Below are 27972 nucleotides of genomic sequence, written 5' to 3'. Positions count from 1 at the left end.
GCATATCCTTAAAATTTTTGAAGTTGTTCTCGCCCACTGCGCTACTTTCATTCACTGACAATTAATAAAGGCAATAAAACTTTACGATACGTAACAAATATCACTTCTGTGTAAACGATCATTACTGATCATTTATCCTTTTATTCAAACAATCTTTGGCACTTTTTGCCAGCCATTCCTTTAAATAATCCAGAAAACGTTCATACATCTTTCTAGACAAGTAAGGAACAATAATATTTTATAACTTCCGAAATGGACAAAATAGTTTGCGTCATCGCTGAGCATTAAAATATAAATAATTTGCTGCCCCAGTGGGTATGCAAATTGTGTGGTGTTTCATTATTTATTAGACAGGTCGAGTGCAATCAATGCTCTCATGCGAGAAACACGATCTTTTTCCGCTAGTTACTTTCACCGTACAATATTTAAGCCACATGGCAGCATGTTAAAACGCTTTAAAGCTTCCTGAATAAACTCTATCAAATACGAAAAACGGAAAGAAAATAAATTTCTCTGAACTACAACCCACAAGGCTGAGAGATTTTTACATTTTTGCTTCCACGACCAGAAATCTTTAAGCGAAAACATATATTATTTATTGCACTGCGTCAGTCCGGTGTTTGAAAAAAACCCATGTATTTAAAACTAAAGAAAAAAAATTGAACGAATGCGAATTTAAAGAGATTTTCTCCGTAAGTGGTCGCTCACGTTGTTAGAGCTGATCTCAAACTCTTGGCTGTTTTGTGGACTGAACGTTCTCGAAAACTTTCTGCCTTTGAAAGAAACTTTAATCTGTGCAATTACCGCAGGTTCCTTGTTGCGAGGTAAAGGTATCTTAGGTAGATTTTTTCCAATAACTACTGCAATGTTCAAAACCATTTCCTGAGCAGGCGAGTAATTTTTAACCAAACTTATAAGATTCTTTTGGTGCTTCGAAGAGACCCCGGCTTTCACAAGGTCTTGTGTCGATGAAAAAGTAGGCGTGTTTCTTGGATTGCGAAAATAATCAACTCCAGTGTCCACAAAAAGTTCAGCGGCTTTTGGCGAAAGAAAAACAACCATGACAGCCCCTCGTCCTTTTGCTACAAACCCTTGCCGAGCGATTTCACTCAAATATTGCAGCAAGGAGCCGTGTTCATGACACATACTAATAATCAATTTCATGTGGCTATCAGCTTGTCCGTAGTGGCAAACAATTCTATGCTCATTCCAGTGAATTCTTCGACATTCGACGCAACAGTAATGTGTAAAGCAAGAAGGACAAGATTTGAAGTCTAATGCCACGATTCCTAATAGTTCTTCCTCTTTTTGACATGAGGGATTCTCGCATGTAAATAACCTTCTTTCCATCAGTCGAGGTGGCTTTGGCGGCAATCCACGGGGAGGTTTCTGTGGCGGCGTTTTTCCACCATGAGATCGTCGAGGGAGCGTGTTAGATTTCGACGGAGACGGCGATAGAGGATTTTTTTGGTTGTCGTTAACGTCCAAAGATAGCACGCTAGCGTTTGCGGCATATTCCTCTTGAAAGTTATTAGCTTTTGGTGAATAATCCAGCGAAGGATGATTTCCATTCATCGTCCTGAACTTGTCTTTCGCTTTCTGTTGTTTTTGTTTGACTTTGGACGGTGACACAGGGACCATATCACCATACTGGGGCGAGCGACGGCGGTTTGTTCGACACCCGCCCTTTCCAATACAGACGTACATCATTTACGCGAGTAAAAGCGAATTTTGCTTTTTGCCACTCGACGCTTGCCTCTTGTGACATTTATGAGAATAAACATTACCACTAAGTGTATTGGGCTTTGACTTGCAGCTGTTTGGAACAAAGTCATTTGCAAGCCTGATTGGTCAGCAATGTAACCTTTTGTCTTTTGCACCAATCAGAAACGACACCAAATGACAAAGTCTCGACATGGCGTTAACTTGAAAACAATGCCTTCAGTAAGTCTATAAAACAGTTAACAATTAATATGTGCCTGAAACCACAGCGCCATTAGGCTTATAGACTTACTATTGTAAGGATCAACGTTTCTTCTCTCATATTTTTGCGCTCCCTGCTGATGAAATAATTATTATTCCATTCATAAACTGTTCGATAGTCATGAGATAAGAATCTTGTGAACTCTCGGATAAATAAGAGAAGAAGGCAAAACAGGGCATTCATTACTTAAACATCTAAAATTTTCTTTGATTATGTATAATTTTCAATTCGTGACTTTAAGATGTTGTAAAGCCTTGGATTTGCGCCTCCCGATACTGAAAAGGTTTCACGACTTGGCAAGACTGCCATTTTCTCGTTGTGCGTGACTTATTTGTGGCCAGTCTGTAATTGGGTCAATGCAATAATAATGTTCTGGCCAGTTGAGTAATAAGCTAAGCTTCACTGCCCTCATTAGTAAAGATAAGAGTTCGGTTAGTGTATTTGCAAACAATTAATGATCAAAATAACGTAAATTTCAAATGTAAACAAAATCTATTAAGTATCACCAATACGATAGGGTTTCTTGAAGAAACCGTTTTTCTTTGAAGACTTTGGTATTCGTTCTAATACGTGACGGTTCTCCTTGTTAGAAAGACTTCAGCTTCTTTTTTTTTTTTTTGCAATTTCAAACTAGAGGAGGGAACAAGATCGCCGACCATCTTTTTTTGTGTATGTGAGATTCGATGAGATGGTCTCGATTCATCCTTTGTCACCTTTTTCAAATGGAAATGAATTTGACGAATCTCAAGCTCCGGAAACACTTGAGACTAAAACAGAAACGTCCGGCACGGAGACTGCGAAAGAGTCTCATTTATATTTAAAGCTAGCCAAACAAGAACAATAATAATGTTGTCCGTGTTTGAGAGACATAAAAGAATAAAAAGGGATTTTCTTGAAGTTTTCTTCAGCTACAACAGGCCTTCCTTACATTCACCACTTCACAACATTGAATAATTTCCGTGCAGACGTGAAAGCGAACGGCGCGCCGAAGCTTCAGTTGCCCCAGGGGCCGCCTTTCGCATTGCTGTATAAAACATTTCAAACCCTGTTCAATTATTATATTGGAAATTCAAACGGCAATATTTTAAGTTAAATGGCCGTTAGCTCTTACGTTTATGTGCATTGTTGTTTATTGGAATTGACCGAGAAACGTTCGTGACAGTAGAGAGGCAGTAGACCCGTAAATTGTCCTTGGACTATCCAAAACCTCAATATTGGTTAAGAAGTTTGGAAATAATAACGCCACTCTTAACTCCTGGCGTTTTAAGTGAATTTTTGTTATGATATAAACTGATATAATTAATACAGTGTGTTTCTCACGCAAACAACACAAACGATGCAACATAAAAAGAGAAACCTCATCGTCGAAATACAGTCCACTAATATCGCCCCGGCCGCTTGCCCAAACGCTGCGATGTGAATCAGGTGTATTCGCAAACTATTGAACCCGGTGGAACAAAGCTCCCGACATTAACAGGTTCGTACGTGGCTTTCAAGCGGTGTTGTGGCTTCGGCTTTCTAAGGACGATCAAACCTAGCGTTTCAATGTCGGTGGTTACGTACCCCCGATCGGGCTAATTTTTGTGCCCACAGCAGCTTGGACGAGCCTATTTCGAAATTTCCACAGCCAAGCGAACGATATTTGAATGGAACTGAGTAGCGAGTGAATCGATAAGGAACTGTAAGATCTCTGCTTTGATTTTATGGAGAAATCGAGACCGGAGGTTAGTTTCCAGGGGAAATTTTCGCTTGGAGCGACAGCCACTCCGGAAAGGACTGTTTAACCTTGTCTTTCTCTTAGCGGGCGACCCTAAAACACGGAATGACGGTTTTGCGGAATGGCAAGATGACGGAAAATCACCCCAAATCCTAAAACGCTGAATGGTGGAAAATCTCCCTAAATCCTGAAAGACGTAATATAAAATCCCGAGCAAAATTAAAAAAAAGGATTTTTTTTTGTTTTTTTAGACATGTTCCTTTTTAAGATTCCGAGTATGTCTGTGTACAGTGGAACCCGTTAATACGACCACCGTTAAGTTAAGCCGTGAAAAATTGGTCGTATGGACGGGGTAGTCGCATTAACGGCGCAGGGTCCAATTATGGACTTCAATAGCATGCGTAGCAAGCGTTCCTTTTGCAAAGAAGAGCTTTCAAACGATTTTCCGCAAACTGGCCGCACGAAAGTTGGGGCAAGAAACTGTCTCTTGCCCCCAACTCTGTAACCTTCGATTGGCTTCACCTTTGGTTAAGTCAATCACTTTGCACAAAACCAATAACTTTCGAGTGTCCATATTGTCCTAGCTGTCTGAAGCCTGCCAGTTGTCAATAGCATATATGTACAAGGAATGGTTACGTTTATACAAACGTTGGCCGTTCAGCACTTATATTTTAAACAGAGTTAACTGAATAGAGTGTAATCTAGCACTTCACATTACACTCTATTCAGTTAATAGCATATATGGTTTATCAATTAAACATGCATGCTAACCACAAACACCTTTGCTTAAAAAGAAGAGGAAGACGTTTGGAAAATGCGAACGACGTTCTTTGTTGTTTATCTTTTCTGTGATGTCGCTTGGATGAAAGGATGAAACAGGACTTGGGCAGAAGAAGCTTGGCTTTTCAAGACAAGTTTTGCTTGGGGAACTAATGTAACAAGTAAAACTAGTTTGACTGAACTCGTTTAAAACTTTGATCAAGTTCACACGGTTGTGGTAGAATCGCTGTGCAACATATTGCGGGCACACGTTCGGCATCCGACATTCCATTGAATGCTTCCATCTCCCCAGTAACGCATCAATGTTGTGTTTTGTCAGACGATGAAGGTATTAAAGTTGTTCGGAAGTGGAATGTTTGTAACGATCACTCGGAAAAGCAATATTGCGATGAAATCTCAAGGAGGGATAAGATCGAACGCCTAAAACAGCAGTTAATAACTTTGAACGTCACGGTTCTTGTATTTTGATAGTTAATGGGTCTCTCACTGCGCTTCTCGTTTGGAAATGAGCTTCGCTAGCCTACTTTACACAACCCTTTTCGGATCAATTTTATTCGCAAGACAGTCATGGAGTTTTAGTAAGTAAATAACACTTAGTATGAGAAGTAAAATGAGGGCATGTATCGCTAGATGTACTTAAAATTTGCAAGATCACAAGCTTACACATGATCGGAGCGCTAATTTGCATGAGGACCTTGCACACTTGTTTTCGAATAATGCGCTTGTCTCTTATTTCTGTATCTCTTTGAGGTGAAATGTTTCTTATTCGGCTTTAAGAAGAACTATACATCCGTCGCTTACATTTATAATATTCTTCATGGGTTAATATCAGTGTCAGTGTTAAAATATTCCGTTGCGGCAAATCAGGTCGTTAAGAGTGATACAGGAAGCGTAGGTCTTTAATACTTTGATGTTTCACTTGGTTTAAAAACAGAGCATGCTGACAAAAGATTTTAGGTCGCCTGGCGTATCATATCTTTCACAACTTTCAAAACTTTCAAAACTTTCACAGCTAACAGAGTGATCCTTGACTTCAAGCATTAGCTATAAGTTTATTCTAATTAGACACTAATTCCAAGACAAACATGTATGTTCAGAAATGCACCTAATAATTCGATGCGCACCAATTTTTGACATCCAACACAAAGTGTCTGTTTGCGTCGAAGCCTAATTGCTTCGTTTTTCCATTTCCAACAATAAGGTATGGGTACAGTTGAACATTATGTTTAGCCTGGGTAAAGGCATCTGTTTATTCTTACTTGAGGATTTGGGGGACACGTATTACCATGGTAATTCGCATGGTATATTTGAGCAGATACCCTGACATAAACAACATGACAATGGAAGAGAGATTATTTGTCTGTTTTGGGGATGGAGGGTGCAGGGTGAGTGGGTGACTTGCAATATGACATGAATTAAGTCAAAAGGAATGATGTAACTTTAATTATACTTTACTTTAAAGATTTTACAATAGAGCCAGCTGATCATATCGTTGCGATTGGGAGCACTCTCCTTCTTAACTGTCAGGCACAGCACAGTGGCCCTCAACCTGTGGATATTTCGTGGAAAAACAATGCTAATTGGCTGGTTGATCCAACAAACAAACCATGGACTCAGCTGGTAAACAACTCCCTGTTTTACAGCAGTATTCCTGCAAACAGCATTGGCACTTTTCTATGCGGAGCAACAGTTAGAGGAACTTCACAAATTATTTACAGCAGGACAGCAAGTGTTCGAGAAGCTTGTGAGTTTATGGTCTCTTATGCTACCTAAGTTCATTAATTTTTACTCTGTGGTTTCACCAGAGTCAAAATGTGTTATCTCACCATTGATCGTGCTACCGTCTCTCTGGGAATCTTGAAACGTGAATGGATATGAGCCTCAATTTCTCCATGATCACATTAACAAAACGAGTAGAGCTGCTTACTTTCACATGCATTGTATACAACATCAAGCACATCCGGAAGTTTCTAACTACGGAAGCTACCCAAATACTGGTGCATGCCCATTAGTCGTATTGATTATTGTAATTATCTCCTGTATGTCTTGCCTGCGGATTCACGTCGTCAAATTACGGCATCTACAGAATTCAGCGGCAAGACTTATTTCCCTTACTTCATGTTTTCATCATATGATGCTGGTGCTTCACTGGCTCCCCATTTAATACAAGATTTTATTTAAAGTTGTTCTTCAACCTTATTTATGTGCTTTTGTAATTATCAATGTGTATTTCATTTTTATTTTTCCATTTTAAGTTAATTAGAAGCTCATTCATGAGCTCATTCATGACCTTGAAGCGTTTAACTCGATCTGCTTTTTAGTTTAAAAATTTTCTTACTTCAATGGATGTAATGTGGCTTGTGCATTTTCCTGCTCGTGCAGCTTCGATCGTATTTTTGTCCATATTTGGGCATAAAATTTGTGTCCTAAAATCCCCAGCTTTCCTGAGCGTAATGTTCCAAGGAAAAGAGTTGCAAGTTACACATTTCAAGGCCATGTGCTTCTGATTATATTCAAATAGATATTTGGGTACTATAAAATTTTAAATTATTATTATTATTATTATTATTATTATTATTATTATTATCACTATCAATTTTCCTCTTTGATACATAAGACTTTTTATGTACAATACGTTTTTAGACCAATATGTTTTAGATCATTATTTTAAATTATTATTATTACTATTATTAGTTAGTTTTTTTTATTAGCTTTTTCTTTAGTAATGCTTAATTGTCTTTTTCCAATTTATAAATTATTCACATATCGTAAATAGTTTTCTAAAAAAAAAAAAAGTTGCTGTTGTGTCTACCAACCATTTGTAGAGTTCTTGATGAATATAAAACAGTTTTAAGTCTCTCGCATATATTATTAGTAAACATGAAATGTTACAATTTGAGATGAATGGGCTTACCATAGTAACAACAACAACAATAATAATAATAATAATAATAATAATAATAATAATTAATAATAATAATAATTATTATTTTGATGGAACTTTTTCTAGATATACATTCTCAGTATTCCACCCATCCAGATAACACAACAAAAAGACTTGGAGAAACTGCATTTTTTGATTGTGTCATTGAAGAAAGTTTACCTTATGCCTCCATTCACTGGGAAAAGGATGGAAACTATTTTGCTAAAGGGGAATTGCACCACATTCCAAACACAAAATCCACATCATCTGCAATTTCTGTGGGGAGCCTAACGTTTTCCAATGCAGGATGGTATGGATGTGTGGCTGTTAATCCCTTGTTACCAAATCAGCCACAGAAGAGCAGGACAGCATACCTGACTGTTCAGCGTGAGTAACAAAATTCTGATGAAACTTTATATGTAAATATCATAGGTGCTGCATTTCTATTCTTACTGTAATCATTTAATCTGTCTAGATCAGCTCTATTCTGGCTGAAAGTCGGCGGGTCTAAAGCACGGGTCACTTTTGACAGGTTGGTTAGCCAAATAATTTGAGGGTTTTGGATGACTTTCAAAAACGTAAAACAATGACCTGCATTGAGTGACCCGTCAAAAAGTGACCCATGTTTTCAACCCAGCCGCTGAAAGTACTATATTGTATTCTAGAAAAAAAATACATTTTCTTACGATCTCCTCAGCAATCTCTCATAACAAGTAATGCCAACTTTTTTGTAACCCTCAAGTAACTTTTTTGTTGCATTTTTTTATTGACAAGAAACTGGGTTTAACGATGTCTCAAAATCGTAGCCAAAAAGAAAGACTAGTGATTTTCTAAACAAGAATTTTCAGGGAAACTTGAAATTTAGTAATATTGTGGGTTGATCTAATTATGCTCATTGGACAATACATGAGGTACTGTTACTTTTAAATTCCAGACTTAGGTCTTTTCCAAGGGACAAAGAAAACCTTGTTTTTCGGTTTTAAAACACTATGCCAATTTACTGGAGGGTAGGTGCCATAAAGGTAGCAAGAGAGGAGGAACACTCTCCTCAATGGCAAGGAGGTCACCATGGCAACTGAGCCACAGTCCACCTCCCAAGAGTATCCACCAAGCAAGCGGGTGATTGAAGAGAGGAGGGTCTGTGGACTGGAGGCCATGGTACCATCCTTACCCCCAAAAAACACCCCAAGCACCAACACCCGCAGCCCAAGCAAGATGTGTGGGGCAAAGCAGCGGGCCAAGCCTGACAAGGCAGACTCACTGACTGCTACATGCAGTTGCAATGACAATGGCAGTATGCAAAGGGCAAGGCAAACCCAAAACGGCCAACATCTTCAGTAGCACTATCAGCAGTACCACAGGCAATATGCAGCAACAGCAAATACTGAAAGGCAAACCGGCTGAACGGCAGGGTTGGTCGCATGGTCATCATGCAGCGCCACAGGCAAATGCAACAAAATGCAATACGTAGGCGCTGCTTGATAGCAAGAATGACTACAAAAGTCAGTCACCAGACAAATAAGATAAACTTGCAGACCTATGGGGCAGCAACTTGTTTTGTTGTTGGCTGAGGCACAATGATTACATAAGCAGGATATCAGATCACAGGGAGTGCTGCGCAAGCTGAAGCACACAAGATAGAAAAAGTGACAGAGAGAACTTACCAAAAGCCATAGTCATTGTGACAGCAAGGAGGTTGCTCGAGCCAGAACCTCTGCAGGAGTTCAAATGTACAGTTTATAGGCATCGCTATTCCAATTCCCCATAGCCTGAATAACATGATCAGGAATACCAGCACGAGCAGCAACAGTTGCAGCACCAAGCCTGAAGCTGAGACTCCCAGAAGCAGCGAAAATATCTTTAAGCCAACGTGTCAACAGAGCACAAGGAAGAGGGTGGCCAGATCACAGGGAAAACAAGGGGTCAGGAGACTGGCCTCATAGAGGACTAGATACTGCATGAGGACATAAAGCACAGGGAGGCGGATGACCCATGCCAATGTAGATGTGGCTGCCCTTCCAAAAAGGGTTGATCTTGGAAGCCTTGATGCTAATTTGAAGACAGGAAGGCAAGGCGTGAGAATCCAGTCAGCAATGTCGCTGATTGACAGATGAATGAGGGGATTTAACGCTGATAAGGATGAAACTGTAAATTCGGAAGCACAGAGAAAACCAAAATAGGCAAGGGTGGATGCGGCCCAGAACATCACGTGATTGTGGTTGGTAAAGGAGAGGGACTGGTATATAACAAGCATGTGGTAGTCTGTAATAGGAAGGCGAGAGGAACCTGGTGATCCTTGAGTCCACTTGATCCCATGCAGGACACATTAACGTTGCAATCGCAGGAAGTCAACCAATGGGTCAGGGAAAACCAAGGTCAATGTGCATGGAACGGACTGCAGATAAATAAAGCTTGGTCGAAGCTGAGCAAAGTGAAGAGGAGAGATGGGTAGCAAACAAGCAAAGGGGCAACTCATTAGAAGGAAACAGAGAACCCCATACATGACAGGGTTTTCAAATTGAAAAAAAGTAGCAGGAGGAAATTGTAAAGTAGCCGGAGCACTATCTCATCGTGATGACAGCAGCCTGCAGATGAATCAACGGAATAATGAAATATTGCCATAAAGCGGCTTCCGTTGATATATTTCCTTTTACATACATGAAGTATTATCATAACAAGGTCAGCGGTCTTGTTTCCTTTCTACTTCGATTCGCTGCAATTCGCAGTTTCGTTTGTCTGAATTTCAAAACACTTGCGCTGTTGAAGGCTTTTTTTGTTATGACTTCTTTCAGTCTTTTCTTGAAAATACATTTGGTGCAGTCAAGACCATAATGAGTAACATTTCACGAGAAAGACTGCCTTCTCATTCAACATGCGGATGCCGCTACAGCTACAGATACTGTGGTCATTTCAACCTCGGCATATTGTTTTATCGTCACTTTCAGAACAGTGAACTGCAACAACACGTAATATTTGTTAACTCTTATTCCTAAAATTATTGTTACCTATTTCTCTTCGAGACTTCTCCGCACTTGACAGAAAAGACAACATCGTTTGCTGCCTCCGCTTCATGTTGCAACTTTCACGTGAGAACAAATCTGCTGCTGCGCCGATACATGCACGTTCAAATGAGAGTCCGTGAACACGAGCAGACTTTCCCGCTAAAAAAAGCTATCGCTTCGAAGATCAAAAGGTATATGTAATAGCCGCACTGTTCATCAGTCCGCATTCGTTTATTTCCTCGAAAAAATCAGATTATGATTTGGTGAAACAGAATTGTGTTGTTAATAAAATTTGGAATACGAAAAGTACCCGACGCAAATGCTTGAAATAGCCGGTGACTTGCGCCGGGCGCCGGCTAAATTTGAAAACCCTGCATAAGCGGAGACAACTATGGGAAAAAGTTCCTTGTACTCAATAGACGAGGACTGAAGTACTGACGGCCATTGGCCAAACAACCAGTGTGAGCCTATGACTGCACCAAAGTCCAGAGACCCAGACACATCACTGGACATCTCCAAATTGAATGGGGGAGAAAGGCCGGGGTAAACCCAAAAGTAAATACTGTTCCAGGAAGCCAAGTACTTGAGCCACTGACATGGATGGGATGGTCATCTTGGCAGAAATGTCGGGGCAGATTTATCAGGCAGGGTATAAAGGCACGACCATGCCAAACCACTTTAGCAGCGTGTTGAAGATGGCTGATAAGGGATTGGAGCTGTCTTTTGGTACACTACCGATACAAAGCCCAATGATGGGGAAGATTAAGGAAAGTATCCATTTTGTCAGTTGGCAAATGGGCCAATTGGTTGATAGAGTCAAGTTTGTTGCCCAGGGTAACCATGCAAGTGGTAGGACCCACTTTCTTTGCAGGGTGAAGAGGTAAGCCAAGAGCTGTACAAACTGAAGAAGCAATGGACAAATGTTGTTCACACAGGGAATAGTTGGGAGGGCCAGCTGCGATGTAATCATCAGGGTAATGTAAAAGGTCAGGTATTTGGAAGTTATGCTTAAGGATCCACTTGACCAGATCGGCTACTGAGTTGATAATTGAGGGGGGGGGGGGGACTTCAAACCAAATGGGAGGGATAAATCCCACATAATACCTTGAATGCCATTTTATGCCAAGAAGGTAGCGGTTGCAGGGGTGAAAAGCAATGTGGCAATAGGCAGACTTGACTTTACCAAATTTGCAGACCATCTTAATGATGTTATCACCTTGTATATAATTATTGAAGAGGGAAATCCTCGGGGTTCATTCCCTCAGAACACTAGCACCGATAGGAGATGACATGTCCAAAATAAGATGCCACTTATTAGCTTGGTGCTTTTTGGGTATGACTCCAAAGCTATTAACATGTAAATTACAAATTGAAGGGAAAAGGAATGGACCAGCTACGCTTCCTAAAGCAACTTCGTTTGATAAATATGTATCAATTATGTCAGGATGCTGGTAAGTGGATGCGGATGTCTTGGTAGGGAATTACCAGGGTTGTGGCATAAATAAAAACGTTGTGAAACACCCTGAAGGACCACAGACACCAAGGCCTGGTCAGGATGGTGCTGAAGCTCGAGGGCGAACCGGTTAACATTAAGGAGAAAAACCCAGGACACTGGAGGCAAGCTCACTGAAACTGCAAGAGAAAGGGAGATAGAAAACAAACCTTTAATGAAATAATAATTGCTCCATGAGGAGTTCCTCTAAACTAGGAAAGGTAATGCAATACTCAAGATAATAGGTACAGAAACATAGTTACTGTACAAGAAAGCAAAACTGAAATGTCATGTCCCTTATATCACTGAAAGAACAAATGCTATCCCTGAATTAATGGACAAGGGTATGGAAAGGAGAACACTCCAAAATGCAAATGCTTAATGAATCACATGGATAAGGTGAAAACAAAAGGACGAACGAAAACCCAGCGGCGAAACAGTTACTATGTATCAACTGTAGCAAACACCTTCCATCAAAAAGCAAAGTCAAAAGGCAAATAATCGTCCATGATATCAAATAACACACAAGCAGAACGTAATTATAGAGCGGGCATAAATTGAGCAAGCCCTAATGTCATTTTCGCTTCTTGCTATCGGGGCTTGGTGATCTGGTTTCTCTGCTTGCGCTGAGGGCAATCTAAGGCCTGATGGTTGGAAGAACAAACAGAGCAGCGACGTGCGAAGCGGCACATGCTAGAGAACGCCACACACGTTGCAAACAACAGGAGAGGAACTCCCACTTGGTTCCGTGAAGGAACATGGAACGCTAGAGCCAGCTGCATGAAAGTTAAACAACTGAACATTAATACTGGACCAATCCATGAGTCGAGAAGCAGCTGCATGTTTGCGAAATGCTCTATCATAAGCCAACCTGGTGTTGCCTTGGAATTAGTGCTACGTGCGTAAGATGAAAAGCTTATATAGAGTTAAATCGCGCCCTCGGGAAGGGAAGTAAGTAGCGAGGATCAAAGAAAAGATGGAAAAGGCTTCCGACCAAGCGATGATATCTTCGACTTTGCGCTTGGGGCGCTTTAATAGTGGAAGACGTTAGGACAGCTGTACTATTGAAAAGAAGCTGAGGCTCTGACTCGCTTTCCCGCAAGTTAACTGAGAGAAGTTCGGCGAGATTGATAAGCTTTCCAGCGATGATGTTCGAAACTATTTTGTACAGAACTGGCCAGAATCCGGGCCCAACAATGAAAGGCTGCTGAAGGGACGGCAAGGAGGGCAGGGAAGATAATCCAAGCGAAAAGGATGAAGCACATGGCGGTGTGAGTGAGCTTGCTGGCAAGCTGAGCGATGACATTGTTGGCGAGGCGAGCATATTAACAAAGGAAGGGACCAATATATGCCTACCTGCGCCAGGAGAAGCTGGTAATTGTGCAATGGAAGAAGCCACTGTCAAACTGGGGCCCGACAAGAAAAAACTGGTCACAGCCGAAGGCATAGCGGCTGGAGAGGAGGAAGCTGTGGTCTGATCATTGAGGCGTCCTGAGTCAAGGGGCGGTGCGAATTGCATTGACGATGGAAGCGGTCAATGATTCCAGAGATAAGCCAGGGCCTGAAGATGAACCAGGCACAATACTAGCTGAGCCTGCAGAAGAAGAACTTGACACAGAAAGTTCTGGACTGACGGGAGAAGGATCCAAGTTTGAGTTTTCTGGGTTAGTGGCCATGTCAAAATAAGCGCTCAAACTTGTGCGTTTTGGCAGCATAAACCCTCTATAAGCGGAGAAATATGAAGTAGCGCTAACCTTCTGTAGAAAATGGGCGACAAAGCAAATGAAGAACCTGGTTTTCCAGAGAGGAAAAGCAAGCGAGAAAGCAACACAGTGACTCAAGCCAAAGCACATGGCAATGCCCCTGCAAACCTCCCTGGAGTCCCCCTAGATATCACAGGAGAAACCACTGCATTGACTTGGTTTTAACTTTGCCTAAAATGATATTTAGCTTCATTAAATGTTGTTGTCGCGGTGCAGTAAATTATGTTCAAGCTGGTGATCATCATCATTGTCCTTAACCAGAAGACCTTTTTCTATCTGGGACACTCTTGACAGATAATCTGGTATAGTTCAAGAGTTTTGTATATTAGGATGAATTGTACAGTTATTTTTTTGTTGGAACGTTTATTGTCTGGCGAACACAATGCTAATGTGAAAAACATGCTTGATTTTGTTTGCAGCTTCTCAGGATAAGCCACACTTTGGCATTCATCCAACAAGCAAAGTTGTTGCTGAGCATCTTCCAGCCTTGTTACAGTGTCATATCCTTGGTATCCCACCACCCACAATCTCTTGGACTTTTAATGGCCAACCAGTTCAAAATGGATTTGACCGATACATTTTGAGTAATGGCTCCCTTTATTTTACTGCGCCTGTAAACCGTTCATATGCTGGACAATATGAATGCAATGGAGCAAACACAGCAGGGTCTGTTTCAAGTGGAACTGTCCTGTTCAGAGTGGCATGTGAGTGATAAAAACAATCTTATACCCGATTCACACCAACTAAACATGTTTAATTCAACCAAGTTTAACAAAATAAAAATTATGAGCAACGGAAGGCTGAAAGATTGAATTTTACGTAGGATTCATGTAAGTTCTAATGTGTGTCTTCATTGTGTTGAATTTGGAGTCTACATTATTTCAGGTAGTAACTTGTATCAAGAAAGCGATTTTAAACCATGTTTAACTAAACAGCTTTTAAACGTGTTTAAGCTTTGGTGTGAATGCGGTATTCTTTGTCTGGAGTTTGCAAATTAATATCATGAAATACTGCCAAGAATATTGCATAGTTGACTGAAGGCACTGTTACATACATGTATCTTGCAATGGCCAAAAAAGTCGCAGAAACCAATTTGTGGAAAGTAGTGCATAGACTAAGTGTAATAAAATTATCTGTCATGCAAGGGTTTGGGGCACCATGCAGACAATGAAAATGTTCCTTTAGTGTGTTCATGGAAAATGAGAAAAGCTGCAAGAAACACTGGGTCAAGTGTTTTCACTGCTGTCAATTAGCAACTTGTTTTGCATTGTAAGACAAATTGCAAGAAAATTGGAGGGTGTCACATTGTTGAATGTGTTGTGCAATTTGACTTGTCATGGCATTGCAAGACAAATTGTAAGTGTAACACTTGCCTTTATTAAATCATAGCACTGATTGCCTAGTTATTATACAAAAAGGAGCTGACAGAGTTGACAGAGTTGTCACAACTTGTATTAAGTGCCTTTTTTTGTGGTCCTATCATAATGATGGCAATGGAAATTAAAAAATGGATCTTATTTATGAAGTGATAAAAAAGGTGCTAACTTGTTTATTATTTGAACTTTTAATTCTTCCTTCAGATTTTGACTTTTCCTTCATTGAAAACCCAAAGGATCATACAGCAGTGGTTGGAGATCCTGTCAATTTGCTTTGTGTTCCTCCAATCAGTTTTCCAGTTGATGTCACAATTCATTGGTATCATAACTATTCACAGATCACACCAGGCCCTGATGTTTCCATTGATAGCTCTGGAACGATTAAATTTGCCAGTATCAAAAAATCTGATGAGGGAATTTACTTCTGTGACGGAAAAAATCATATTCTTGGCGTTTCAAGAACATCATTGCCAGCCTTTGTCACAGTGCATGGTTGGTATATCAGTAGTGTAATCGAGTTTAGAGTGTTTGTCATATAATTATAATTATTTAACTAAATGCAAGTTCTACAAACTTTTGTATCTTAACAGGTTGGAGACACGATCATGTAATTTTTAACGTTGACAATTTGTTACAGTTACCATAACAGTTTGCTTTGTCATGCAGTAATGTCACACCAGTAGTTTGGATGAAGAATTAAAGAGTTAAATAAGTTGTCATTTGATGGCATCTCCATTAATTTTGATCCAGTAATACCCTGGACTCGACAGAGGTTTCTTTGATTTGCCTCTCTAGCAAGGAGGCAAGGCAACTTCATCTGCATCTCCTTGATGTCTGTTACACATGTGCGACTTGATGTCAATTCAACGTTAATTACTTCCACTTCTCCGCCATACTGGGCAGATGTTAAAATTCAAACTGGTTATAACACTGGTTTTAAACAGCTTAAGAGTTTATTATTTTATTATTCGTCCAAAGTTCTGGACGACATCAAGCAGGTTCGTGCATCAGGTTTCCTTCCTTCTCTCTAAAGAGGATAGTCAAGTGTTTTCTTACTTTGTGTTATAATCTGATCTCCCTATCAGATAAATAAATGAGATTCCCAATCCTGTATGAAGGAGGTGGTACTGACAGGTACATGCTATTACCCCGTTAGATGAAGTGAAGAGATGATTTTCTTCAATGTTGACCCTGAGGTACTTGCAAAAAAATCTGACTGCTCCTCTGCAGGAGTCGAACCTGCGACCTTCTGAATACTACTTCGGATGCTCTACCACTGAGCACCTATAGGAGACTCATGGAAGCTAGGCCGTTAAACTTGTAGGTTCAGGTAATACCAGTACTACCATTTGCGTGCATCCTTGAAGCGTGACGAATTTGCGCGAAGTTTTACGTCAACGGTTTGTCCGGTCGTGTGTCACTTTTGATCAATGAAACGTTGGCGGTTATGTTGTGAAATTAAGCACGTTTTTGACGGCATACCAGCAGGCTTTGTTTACGTGCTCTTCAAGTTTTCAGGTTTTCGTGAGCCCGGAGCGGAGATATTTATGAATCTGCTTAGGAATCTAGAGGAGTTATGAACATCTATCTCCCGTGAGTTTCTAAAGACACGAAATATGGAGTTTGGTTTACTTTACCAAGAAGAGATACGTGATTCAGCATCTTTCTGCGTCTAGGGCATTCTGCGTACACACGCTCTTCCGTGTTTCAAGGAGCATTTAAAATCTTGATTTCAAGGAACTCCTGGACGGTAATTTACCTCGTTCCAAACTTGTTGACTTTGAATTTTTTTGTCTCCATTGCAAAACCAGCAGAGACGTTATTAGGGCAAACCCGAACGCTCTCACGAAAAACCAGAAAACTTTGAGAGCATGTGAACAAAACATGCTGGCATGCTGTCAAAAACGTTGTCAATTTCACAACGTAACTGCCAACGTTTCATTGGTCAAAAGTGATACATAACCGGACAAACCGTTAACGTTTGAGAGGTAAAACTTCGCGCAAAATTCGCCGCCACGCTTCAAGGATGGACGCAAATGGTAGTAATATTTGTTTTTGAAGAAAACCATCTCTTTACCTGTTTTGTACCTGTTTTACTGCAGAGCGATTTATAGACAAAAAAGAGAGTGGCATTGCTAAAACGAGGGTAAAAGGGTTAAGAGAGTGAGGTCAAAGGCGAGGGTTAGGGGTTAGGGGCAAGGGTTAGCCTAACTTAAACCTAGGTTAGCTTACGTAGGTCTAACATAGGTTAGCTAACCTAGGTCTGGGCCAGGCTAAACGTAACTTGACGCTCGCTCTCACCTTTTGCGCCACCCTCTTTTAGCAACGCCTAAAAGAGAGTCCAGGTGAGTGTAAGCCTGAGCTGGCATCATTATCTGAACTACATCGAAAGTAACTGGGCGTAATTGACTACAAACTAACTTAAAGGTGACTTCTTGAAGATATGCCTTCCTAGTTAGCCTGCGAACGCAGACGTATTTCCGGCGGTCGTTGCTCTCCCCCGAAACGACTGCCGGAAACACGTCTGCGTTCGCAGGCTACTTCCTAGTTTGTTGAAGCATCATTCTTAAGCATCAGTCCTTCATGTTGTCTCAGGACTACACTTGCCATGACAATCAAACTCATTTACTTGAAGTATATTTCATTCATCAAGCCTGGTTTCCATATGATCTGCATCGGTCTGTGACACGATCACCAACAGGTCTGTGCCACGTCAAACATATAGAAGCATCTATCCTCGGCGTCTGCGGCAATCTGTGGCACATGGTCTGGATGATGGGGAAAATTGCTTCCGACTAAGACAATTTTTAATGGGAAAGTGTGTCTGAGATGATCTGTGTCCTATCGGCGACACACTAATGTTTGACTTGAAACACGTCCAATCAGACTTGAAGTAAGTGCGCTCCTTTTTCTACTCTTTTCCAGGCGGATTAGACAGTGGTAGGATTGTCTGCGGTCACTTCAGATTTAAATGGAAACATTTGCCTCGTGTGTTTACGATCGTCTACGATAAGACCGACGAAAACAGCTTCCGATAGTCGCAGACCAGTGCAGATCACATGGAAACCAGGCTTTAGCTCAACCCCATTTGCAATAATTTTAACAACTAGAAAAATTTCACACATAACTGTTTGATAGTAAGGATCTTAATTACTGGCCTAACCCCTTGCATATGAAATGTTCAGTTCCTGTTTCCATTGTGCCTTAAAAACGTCTGTGCTTAAGCTGCCTTATCATTTTAAAGGTATCACTTTTGTCTGTACAATAACAAATTCTTGTCTTCCCTTTTAGTTCCACCTTCATTTCAAGTAAGACCCCAAGGAACTAATGTTACCACTGGAAGTTCTTTACTATTACACTGCCGTGCCTCGGGTTCCCCATATCCAAGCGTAACATGGCAAAAAGATGGTCATTCCATAGATACCAGCCATGCAACTTTGTTATCCAATGGGAGTTTGTACATCGCAAGTTCTGTTGTGCAAGATGCTGGAAGATATAGTTGCAACGCAACTAATATTGCAGGTTCTGCTTCTGTGATGGCTTACATTATCATTTACGGTAGGTTTTCTCAGATGGAAAGTGTCAAATTTAAATAATTTGAATCGATAAATGATTTAAGGTAATTGAAGATTACAATCAAACTGAGTTACTGAATCCATCAGTTAGGAGCAACCTTTTGATGAGAAGTCCAGATATGCATATCATGGTGAGTAGCAATGGAGAGCCTTAGCAATTTTTTTAAAATTTACCAAACAGCTGTGTGCAGGTCCATCAAAAGTACGGGATCCAGAGGAGTTCTTTGATAGTATGCAGTACAAATCTTACCGGGTACCTTGTTTGTGTGTCTGCCGTGTTTTAAGTTGCAGTAACACCGTGGGCACACAAGGTTGGAAAGGTTACAGGGGCATTACAATAACAATACATAATAAAAAACAAAATAATAAAAATACATTTGTAAAGTGCTAAAACTATAAACATTCTAAAGCGCTATTAATAATCATATCAATTCTATAATAAAGAAACCAAAATGAAAAATGTGTCCAACCACAAATCTGTGCTATAAACGTTAACTGCCAAATGCTTTCCTGAAAAGGAAAGTCTTCAGCTGGCTTTTGAAAGTCGCTACTGATGCCGCTCTGCGAATGTTAACGGGAAGCTCATTCCACGGGGAGGGTCCTGCTTTGACAAAGGCTTTATCACCGAGGGTTTTAAATATTGTCCTGGGAACCATTAGCAAATCCAGACTGTCAGAGCGTAGGCTATACCGACCGACAGGCCAGAGATGTAGGATGGTGCTTTTACATGCAGGGCCTTACACGCCAAAAGCAATATCTTAAACATCACCTGGTAACGAACTGGAAGCCAGTGTAGCCTTCTCAGGACGGGAGTTATATGGTCGAATTTAGGGACGAAGCAAAACCTTGTGACACGGGCGGCTGCATTGAGAACCCTTTGTAAACGGTCATATTGATACTGTGGAAAACCATAGAGTAGTGAGTTACAGTAATCGACATATGAGGCGACGAAAGAATGCACCAAAATCTTCGTTGTTTCTTCTTAAAGAAATTTCCTGCTCTGCCGGATGTTGTAAAGGCTGCGGAATGTTTTACTTTCCCAATGTGAGAATTCATTGAATCAAACCATGCTCCAAGGTTGCGTACCACCTTAGTTGGTTTGACTGCAGATTCTCCAACTATAATCTTGTCGATATGAATCTTGGACACTTGCTGACGGGATCCTATGATTACAAACCCGGTCTTGGTGTCATTTATTAGAAGACAGTTAGAGAGCATCCAAGCAGCAACACAGTTCTCGATATTCCTCAACGCAGCATCCTGAGACGCCGGTGAGTGTGGCCGAAAAGAAAGATAGATTTGAGTATCGTTGGCGTAACTGTGTGCGTTGGGTAGGTGTCTGTCAGTGATGTTGAATAAACCGGCAGCGTATATTAAGAATAGGACCGGTCCTAGACAGCTTCCCTGCGGTACTAGTTCATTACAGCAGAGCTTAACAAGCCACATTGGAATGGGATCCAGTTGGCAAGAAGCGTTAGATGATTTGCAGATAATCTTCCGAATTTCATCTTCTGAGATCGAGGAAGAATTCTCTAATTTCACTTGAGGCGGATAAAAATAAACATCAAGGGGATAGACAGAGATATCATCAATTTCAGTCTTTAATCCCCGATTTAACCATCTTCCTTTCGAGCTTCCTGCGCTTGACCTTCAGATTTTTCATATTGTCATTAAACCATGGCACTGTAGGTCTAACAGCCAGGACTTTCGACCTTAAAGGGGCATGTTTGTCAAGAATAGAACGTAAGGCATCATCATAGCATTTAGCCATTTCATCAATTCTTGACTATTTTGGGTTGCAAAGGTCATCTCACACAGATGTTAGGGCGAGGAAAATCCATCTAGCACTCAACAAAACAGTGATCCGACAAATAATACATGTTCATTGCCGTGACTTTAACATCTTCGGTTCCCACGGCCTGCTCCCGTCTGACCTTGTAGCTCAGTCGGTAGAGCGGCGGAGATCTAACCCGAAGGTCGTGGGTTCAATTCCCACCCTGGTCAGAGTTTTTCTCTGTCCTTGCGTGGGCCCATTTCCATCAGTAGGGCTAACGCTCACATGGTTCATATGGGATTGAAATCTAGCACTTCACATTACACTCTATTCAGTTAACTCTCGACAAATAAAAGGTCGTCAGAGGAGAAGTGATCATTATTTGATTGGCTGTTCTAGTAATGATCAGGTCCAACGTATGTCCTGATGAATGAGTTGATACGTGGACATTCCTCGATCAGCAGAACCTTGGGGCCCATAACAGTGTTCTCCAGATACGTTGAAAACTCATCGAAAAACACATGTGATGGAACAGGATGATGTTCCGAGTAGGGTGGTCGATAGATTGCCACAACTTTAACGGCCTGCTTGTGAACTTTAGCATTCCATTCCGAAAACTCGAACGAACGATTCTCTTTCAAGTGCAATCACTTAATTTCACGTCTAGTGATTCTCTGTACATAATGCCAGTGCCACCACCATTCCTATCAGACTGTCGCGGGAAAGATTTAAAGAAAAAGCCAACAGTAGATACTCCCGCTATACTAACAGAGTCGCATTCCTTTAACCATGTTTCAGTGAAAGTACAGATATCGATGCAGCCATTAACCATATGTTCAACAATGACTGCAAATTTGTTCCGGACTGAACGTGCGTTAACACACGCGAAGGGAAGGCGTTTAGTAGGGCGTTGAATATCTTTGCCGGGTAAAGTAGCTTGAGCCGGATATTGTCCAGGAGAACCTTGGTCTGTGTTATTGTGAATATTTACTGACATCTCTGATCAAAGGCAATTATTATATTGATGTCAACAGGAGCTGGTTTCTCCAAGAATTTACCCTCCCAACCATGACATTAACTGTCATAGTATGTTATTATAATCTTTTATTATATAGATACTGATGAAATACCAGGATTTCTCCTTTTACTAAAAAATCATATCTTCACCGCGCGCAGTGAACGTATCATTTTTATCTTTCACATGTGAGGATATAGCTGTCGTCATAGTAACGAACAGGATTAGCCAATAAAACGCGAGCTTCGTCTTCGATGTACGATACTTTTGTGCTTTAGTATAATTCTTCTCTACTACATTAACATTTTTATTGCAAATTTTACATTATCATGATTTGTTTTTCATAACTTTCATACCTTGTTTCATGTTACACAACATGCGTGTTTTAGTGGTTGGTGAACACTTTTTCATCATTTCGAAAATGAATAAAACAAGTTGTTTTAAATCTAGACATTTCATCAATGTCTATATAATAAACAGAACATTACATGGCCGCTTGGGGATACGAATTTTATCTTCTCGTGCTGAAAAAATCTCTCACTCGTTCGCTTCGCTCACTCGTGAGAGATACTTTCAGCACTCGAAGATAAAATTCGTATCCCCGCGCGGCCATGTAATATCCTCTATTTCTATATTTACTCCTGCAGTTCAGTCTAGTTTGTATTTTTTGATTTATTTTGTTTCAGTTCCACCATCTCTTCTTAAACCTCCGGTAAATGTCACCAAAACAGTCGGTGAGACTGTAAGGTTTAACTGCTCTTTTTCTGGAATTCCACGGCCACATATACAGTGGTTTTTCCATTCGGGAGTATCAACAGTTCAACTCACACAAACAGGCGACCACTATGTCATCACTAATGGACTTCTTGAAATTTTGCAAATACGCAAGGAACATGAAGGAAAGTACATCTGCCAAGCTGTAAATATTGCTGGGCGGACACAGGCAGAGGCCTATCTAACAGTAAAAGGTGAATAATCATAACAAGATATTAATTTATAAGAATTTATTATTCTCTCTACTAAAGATAGCACATTTCCCCACGATTGGTCAATTGGCCTGGTCATATTCTCCAACATCATCAGGCTCACTTGGCCTTTTCCGTGTTCCCTTCTGCTCCATTTTATTGTCGTAAAGATGAGATGATCAAAAAGTCTTCCCAGCCCGCGCACCTAATAATAGTGCTTAATAGTGACAGAGACCTTTGAGAAGCTTCTTTCCAGCAAATGATTTTGAATGTAAATGGCCATGCAAAAAGCAAGCGAAGGGGAAGGGCGTGTGGAGAAGGAGCGAGAAACCGCGGTTTCTTACTCCTTCTCCTCCCACTTCGCGTTCTTGTTTGACTTCGGTCCAGTTTTTTGAACGGCCACATTCCTAAGTCAACCCCGGTGGAAAGAAGCGTCTACACAGGCCCTGTCAACTCTTCTTAGTACACTTTAGTAAAATTAATACTCAGTGGTTTCAATAAGTACCGACACCAGACGAAAATCGTTGGCTACTTCACTCAGAGAAGTCGGCTAAGATTAAAGTAATTTAAGATAGAATCTTTCAAAGTTAAGTCAGGTAAAAAATCATTTTGACAGTGACAAAACGGGTACTGTAAACCTGCCGCGAGTTTCTAATTTTATTGAAACCCCTGAGCACTTGAAACTTTATAAATGTATGTGTTTGTACATGATCTATCATAGGCGGCCCAAGCTCGCGTTACGCTTGACACTTGACTGTCAAAGTGTCACGTTAGCGACAACACTGTTCTAGACAATTTTATTTGTTTGTTGAGTTAGTTTCACGACAAAGGAACAAAGAAGCGAAAAGTTATCAACGAATGAAAGAAATAAAGTAAGTGAACTCAGCTTGCTTATTTTGTTTTGTCTTTTCGAGCTTTTTTAAACTCTCAAACAACAACGTCCCAAAACAGTTTTAAAAAAAGCTCTAAAAGACAAAACAAAATAAACAAGGTGAGTTAACTTACTTTATTTCGTTGATTCATTGATAACTTTTCGCTTCTTTGCGCCTTTGTCATGAAACTAACTCAAAAACAGAAAAAAATTGTCTAGAATAGTGTTGTTGCTGACTTGACGCTTTGACAGTCATATCTCGCGCGTAACGCGTGCTTGGGCTACCTATCCATCTATATGTAGGATTTTCATCATTATCAACCAATTTTTGCGTAATATAATGTTCAGTTCTGATAATGTTTACCAGAGTACTTTCTGACGTGGTTCTTGTGTTTTTTTTTCTCTCCCTAGTCCCAGCATCGATTGACTTTCATCCTGTCAACGTGACTGTGAATGAATCATCTTCGGCGTCATTTCAGTGCAATGCATCAGGTGATCCTAAGCCAGTCGTGATATGGTTCAAGCGAGGGCTGCAGTTATCTGGAGGTGGAAGATTTGTAATTTATGAAAACAGCTTGACGATTCTACACACAGTTGCCAGTGATGCTGGAGAGTATAGCTGTAATGTCAGCAATGGACTTGATTCGCATGTGGGTGTAGCTCACCTAATTGTGCAAGGTAAGATGCTCTGCTTTTTCAGTGGTGGATACAGCAACGTCACGGTCTTCAGGTCCTGGTCACGCATTCCTCCTTTCATGAGAAATGTTTGACAAAGCCCTAAGGACATATGCATTGGAGGTTTTGTATACAGCTGTAATCTAATCTGAAGATGCCTTCTGTAGGTAAGAAGAGAAAAAGGCATCAAATACTGGCTTATTGTTTTTTATTTCAGTGGGGGTGGGAAGTGGGTAACTTTGGGATGTAAATGTTTGGAGCCATGATAGATGAGAGAAAGTAGCCATGAGGTATCACAATATAATTTAATTATGCTTATCGTTTTTGGGATTTTAGCTCTCATTTTTTTCCCCACTCAGAAGCTTAAGTAATACAACACCACAAAGTATGGTTAAAAAGTTACAGCATGGCCCTTCTAGCCATCCTAGGCTTACCAACGAAAGATCAATTATAAAAGAATGCAACATCACCGTACAAGCCGCACTCAGTGTATTAAGTAGAGGGGGAATGTAGTATTTATAATATCTATTGACAATTAATTTGTCATTTCCATTTCAGTGTCTCCAAACATTACATCGTTTCACATTCCTCAATTTGTACACTTTGGAGCAAATGCAACATTGGTGTGTGACGTCAGTGGTATCCCTCAACCAACTGTCACGTGGTACAGGAATGGCATTGTCCAATCACATGTTCGTCATGTGAGTAGTGGAATCTTTTTCATCAGTAGCGTTGTTGAATCTGACACTGGCCTCTACACTTGTGTTGCCTTGAATGCCGCTGGGAAATTGTCAAGACAAAACAACTTAACAGTCCAAGGTGAGTGTTCTATGAAAGGGTTCCCCTACAGGCCAGTCACTCTGTTTTGTACTCTTTTTCCTGCAAACCTCAGTTTCAGCCAACGGAATTAGCATGTCCTTTCGTTGCAGCGGTTTTTGGTATCTTTAGTTTTTTATTATCCCGTGAACGAGCTCGGTGATCGATTTTTCGTCTGCATTTTCTCTGTATATAAGGTAAAAGAAAGGAAAGGAACTTTATTTAACTGTCTAATTTTCTAGCGCTGGAGCACTAATTGGGGACTCTTTAAACTGAAATCAACAAATTAACGCAAATCAAATCAAATATCGGTTTTTGAGGAGAGAGGAAACCGGAGTACCTTGAGAAAACCTCTCGGTGCAGAGTAGAGAACCAACAAACTCAACCCACATATGGCGCCGAGTCTGAGAATCGAACCCGGGCCACATTTGTGGGAGGCGGGTTCTCTAACCACTACGCCAGCCCTGTACACCAGGTATGGGACAGTCAGGCAAAGTTTAAGTAAAATATGTCAACTTCTGTTGCAAAGGATTTTTTTTGTGCTTTGTTGAACAGTTGCTCCCAGTTCTCTGGTTCAAGTGTCAGCTATCCCACTATCCTCTACTGTTATTCAGTTGTCGTGGAAACCAGGATTTGATGGACATAGTCCTGTTACTGGGTTCAAACTTGAAAGAAGGAGGGAATCTGGGTCTTTCATGTTGTTGCAAGACAATGTGACTGTAAATTCATACAGAGTCGGGAACTTGGATCCGCACACAACTTACACATTCCGTATTTCGGCTCGGAACGCCATTGGCGTAGGTCCTGGGGCAACTGTTACAAACAAGACGTTACAAGACGGTAAGTAGGATTTATGTGTGCAGCATGGTGCTGAGGTTTGTGTTTTCATACAACAGTTTTATCTTACAGAAACAGTTCTCTTTTTTTTTAAATTGTTTCCCATGCCTGCCTGGCTAGTGTATATCATGATTGATTTAAATTTCAATAAATCTACCTTGTTCAATTTTAGCTCCTTCGCCACCACAAAACGTTGTCGCAGTACCTTACAACTCCACTGCGGTCCACGTAACTTGGAACGCTCCTGTTACTCCTAATGGACAGATAACTCAGTATGAAATTCAGCACAACACTGCTGGCAGTGCTGACGTCGCCACTATAGTGTTATCAGCCAATCAGCTTCCCGAGCTCAGATATTTGATTGGCAGCTTAAAGGCGTTTACTCTTTATGAGATAAGGATTCGTGCCGCTACCCAGGAAGGAAACATCTTATGGGGAAACTTTTCGCTTCCAGCCGAAGTGACAACCGGAGAAGCAGGTTAGTGTCCCAATTTCACACCCACTCACCTAGCCTCGATCTTGTAAAAGTGTTTTGGAACACAGATGTAACAACTGTTAGGTTTTCTTGTATCCCGTTTTCGAAATAAACGAAGTGGAACTCTTTTCACTCTGCTTCCGTTGGCAGAATGGTTGTGACGAACAAATCACGGTTAATGAACATGTAAATGTTTATGTTTATGTATAGGTATATCTTTGGAATTAAAAATCTTTGGCTTTGACGTCCAAATTGAGCAGTCTGCTAGCATGTCATTGCTGCTAGCAATTGCGCATGCTCACTAGCTCGCTAGTTTGAGCGCTGTGGCATGGCTTAGATGTACCACGTGTGTGGGACATCTGGGGTGGGTTTTTTTAAAACTGAACGTCTCTCTCCCGCACTGCACTGACGAGGCCCAGAAGGCCGAAATTATACTGTCTGCAGTTAGTTATTTGTAAATGTGTTTGTATAATTATGTATGCAGTATGCATATGAATAAGAAATTATGAAGTGCGGAAAGAAGAGTTAAGGTCATCAGAATTATTAACATTTCTGAAGCAGTGACGAACGGATTGAGTTTTCAAGAGCGTTGAGCTCGAAATTCCGGGTCAAGGTGCAGCCGCAGCGTCATCTTTGAGAAATTGACCAGAAGAGTTCCCCAAGTTGGTATCTGCGGTTTGTCTGCGCCTCTTTTAATCGTCGGATTTCTTTGGACTTTCATAGGCTGCACTGTGTTGCGTTTAGTTTAACGCTAGATTACATTGTTTTCTCTCTCGTTCAATTGTTTCTTGAACCAATGCGGTTCCAAGGATCTTAATCACCGTAGGTCACAAACCAGTGCTTTCATACTTTTTATTGTGCAATGTAAGTTAATGTACCGTTAAACCAATTATTTTGGTTTTGTTGTTTTAGCTCCTATTTCTGCTCCTCAAAACGTCCAACTTGAAGTCTTGGCTACACCAAAGCACTCAATTTTGATCAAATGGAAGGTACAAGTTTAAATAGTGAAACCTCTTGCTGGTTTACCAATACCTTGAACACTAAACAACAAAAATGGCAAAATCTCATAATTTCGCCAATAATTTGGTAAATATGGCAGTGTTGACAATTTTTGGCAAATTTTTGTTAAATCGCCAAACTGTAGGTGAAATTATCTCACCTTGTGATTGCCGTCAACAATATGTGCTGTTTTCGATAGGCCACCACGCCGGGAACTTCATACCCTATTCTTTACGAAAGAGTGTGGGTATTTAAGCGTCCCCCAGAGTTTATGTTCACGCGTTGCAGTAGTTCAGCTCAACTTACTGAACAACTGGTCAGTGATTCGCCAGCAGTGTCAGCGTTATAATACGAGCGTTGCTTTGTCGGATTAGCAACTATTGACGTTTCTGTAATATGTACTCCTGTAACTTAAAAATATGAAAAATAGGAGCAAACACGGGAGAGACGTAAAGAGTCCGAGTAACGGAAATACCGACTCTTAAACTCATCGTCCATTGATGAGCGTGGAACTGAAGTGGTATCTTAAAAGTTAGCGGATGGCCTTGTGTGATCCAGGCATCGCAAGGTGGCATCTCTGGCAACTCGCAAGATTGAACCACCCCGGAGCATTCCGGCGCTAACCGGCTGCGTTACACTGGAACACGGTCCAGTGGCAAAACACTTAGTCCAGATACTTACCTCCACGACCAAGTAGCCTTGGGACGGAAAGGGTGGGGCTCAATGTACCCACAACGATTCATAAAAATGGCAGGCAAAGATGAGCAAAGATTGCACGGCCACGCACAAGCAAGCCCTGCTGGATTCCGGCACGCCCCCAAAATACAGGTGCACCTATTTGGCGCGAAATGGCCCCATGTCACATGGGCTTTTAGCCCCATTAAAAAGATGTCACCTTTTTTATTATGTTATTCGTATTGTGAGATTTATGCT

At 40.9% G+C, this 27972-nt stretch overlaps 2 protein-coding genes across 2 annotated transcripts in view; one reads left to right on the top strand and one right to left on the bottom strand.

Annotated features, from left to right (window-relative positions):
- Positions 1 to 98: 98 nt before the first annotated feature.
- On the bottom strand, positions 99 to 2854 carry LOC137990888 (apical junction component 1 homolog). The gene has a single exon (XM_068835993.1). It carries the CDS (start codon positions 1708 to 1710, stop codon positions 676 to 678), a length of 1035 nt encoding a protein of 344 aa, XP_068692094.1. The 5' UTR covers positions 1711 to 2854; the 3' UTR covers positions 99 to 675.
- A 1992-nt stretch (positions 2855 to 4846) lies between these two features.
- LOC137993369 (contactin-3-like) overlaps positions 4847 to 27972 on the top strand; it is a 34254-nt gene continuing 11128 nt past the window's right edge. The window contains exons 1-12 of the mRNA XM_068839175.1: positions 4847 to 5059; positions 5944 to 6225; positions 7492 to 7791; positions 14081 to 14365; positions 15242 to 15529; positions 18329 to 18595; positions 22088 to 22369; positions 23649 to 23915; positions 24471 to 24731; positions 25284 to 25568; positions 25738 to 26043; positions 26953 to 27029. Coding sequence (XP_068695276.1) covers positions 4987 to 5059; positions 5944 to 6225; positions 7492 to 7791; positions 14081 to 14365; positions 15242 to 15529; positions 18329 to 18595; positions 22088 to 22369; positions 23649 to 23915; positions 24471 to 24731; positions 25284 to 25568; positions 25738 to 26043; positions 26953 to 27029 — 2973 coding nt within the window. The 5' untranslated portion in view covers positions 4847 to 4986. The remainder of the gene's footprint in view (positions 5060 to 5943; positions 6226 to 7491; positions 7792 to 14080; positions 14366 to 15241; positions 15530 to 18328; positions 18596 to 22087; positions 22370 to 23648; positions 23916 to 24470; positions 24732 to 25283; positions 25569 to 25737; positions 26044 to 26952; positions 27030 to 27972) is intronic.

The sequence above is a fragment of the Montipora foliosa genome, chromosome 2 (assembly GCF_036669935.1).
Source record: "Montipora foliosa isolate CH-2021 chromosome 2, ASM3666993v2, whole genome shotgun sequence".
NCBI lineage: Eukaryota > Metazoa > Cnidaria > Anthozoa > Scleractinia > Acroporidae > Montipora > Montipora foliosa.
This window is presented reverse-complemented; position numbering and strand designations above follow the sequence as displayed.

Bases quoted from the DNA above. Each gene is read 5' to 3' on its own strand.
- LOC137990888 (XM_068835993.1), bottom strand. From the start codon at position 1,710: ATGATGTACGTCTGTATTGGAAAGGGCGGGTGTCGAACAAACCGCCGT.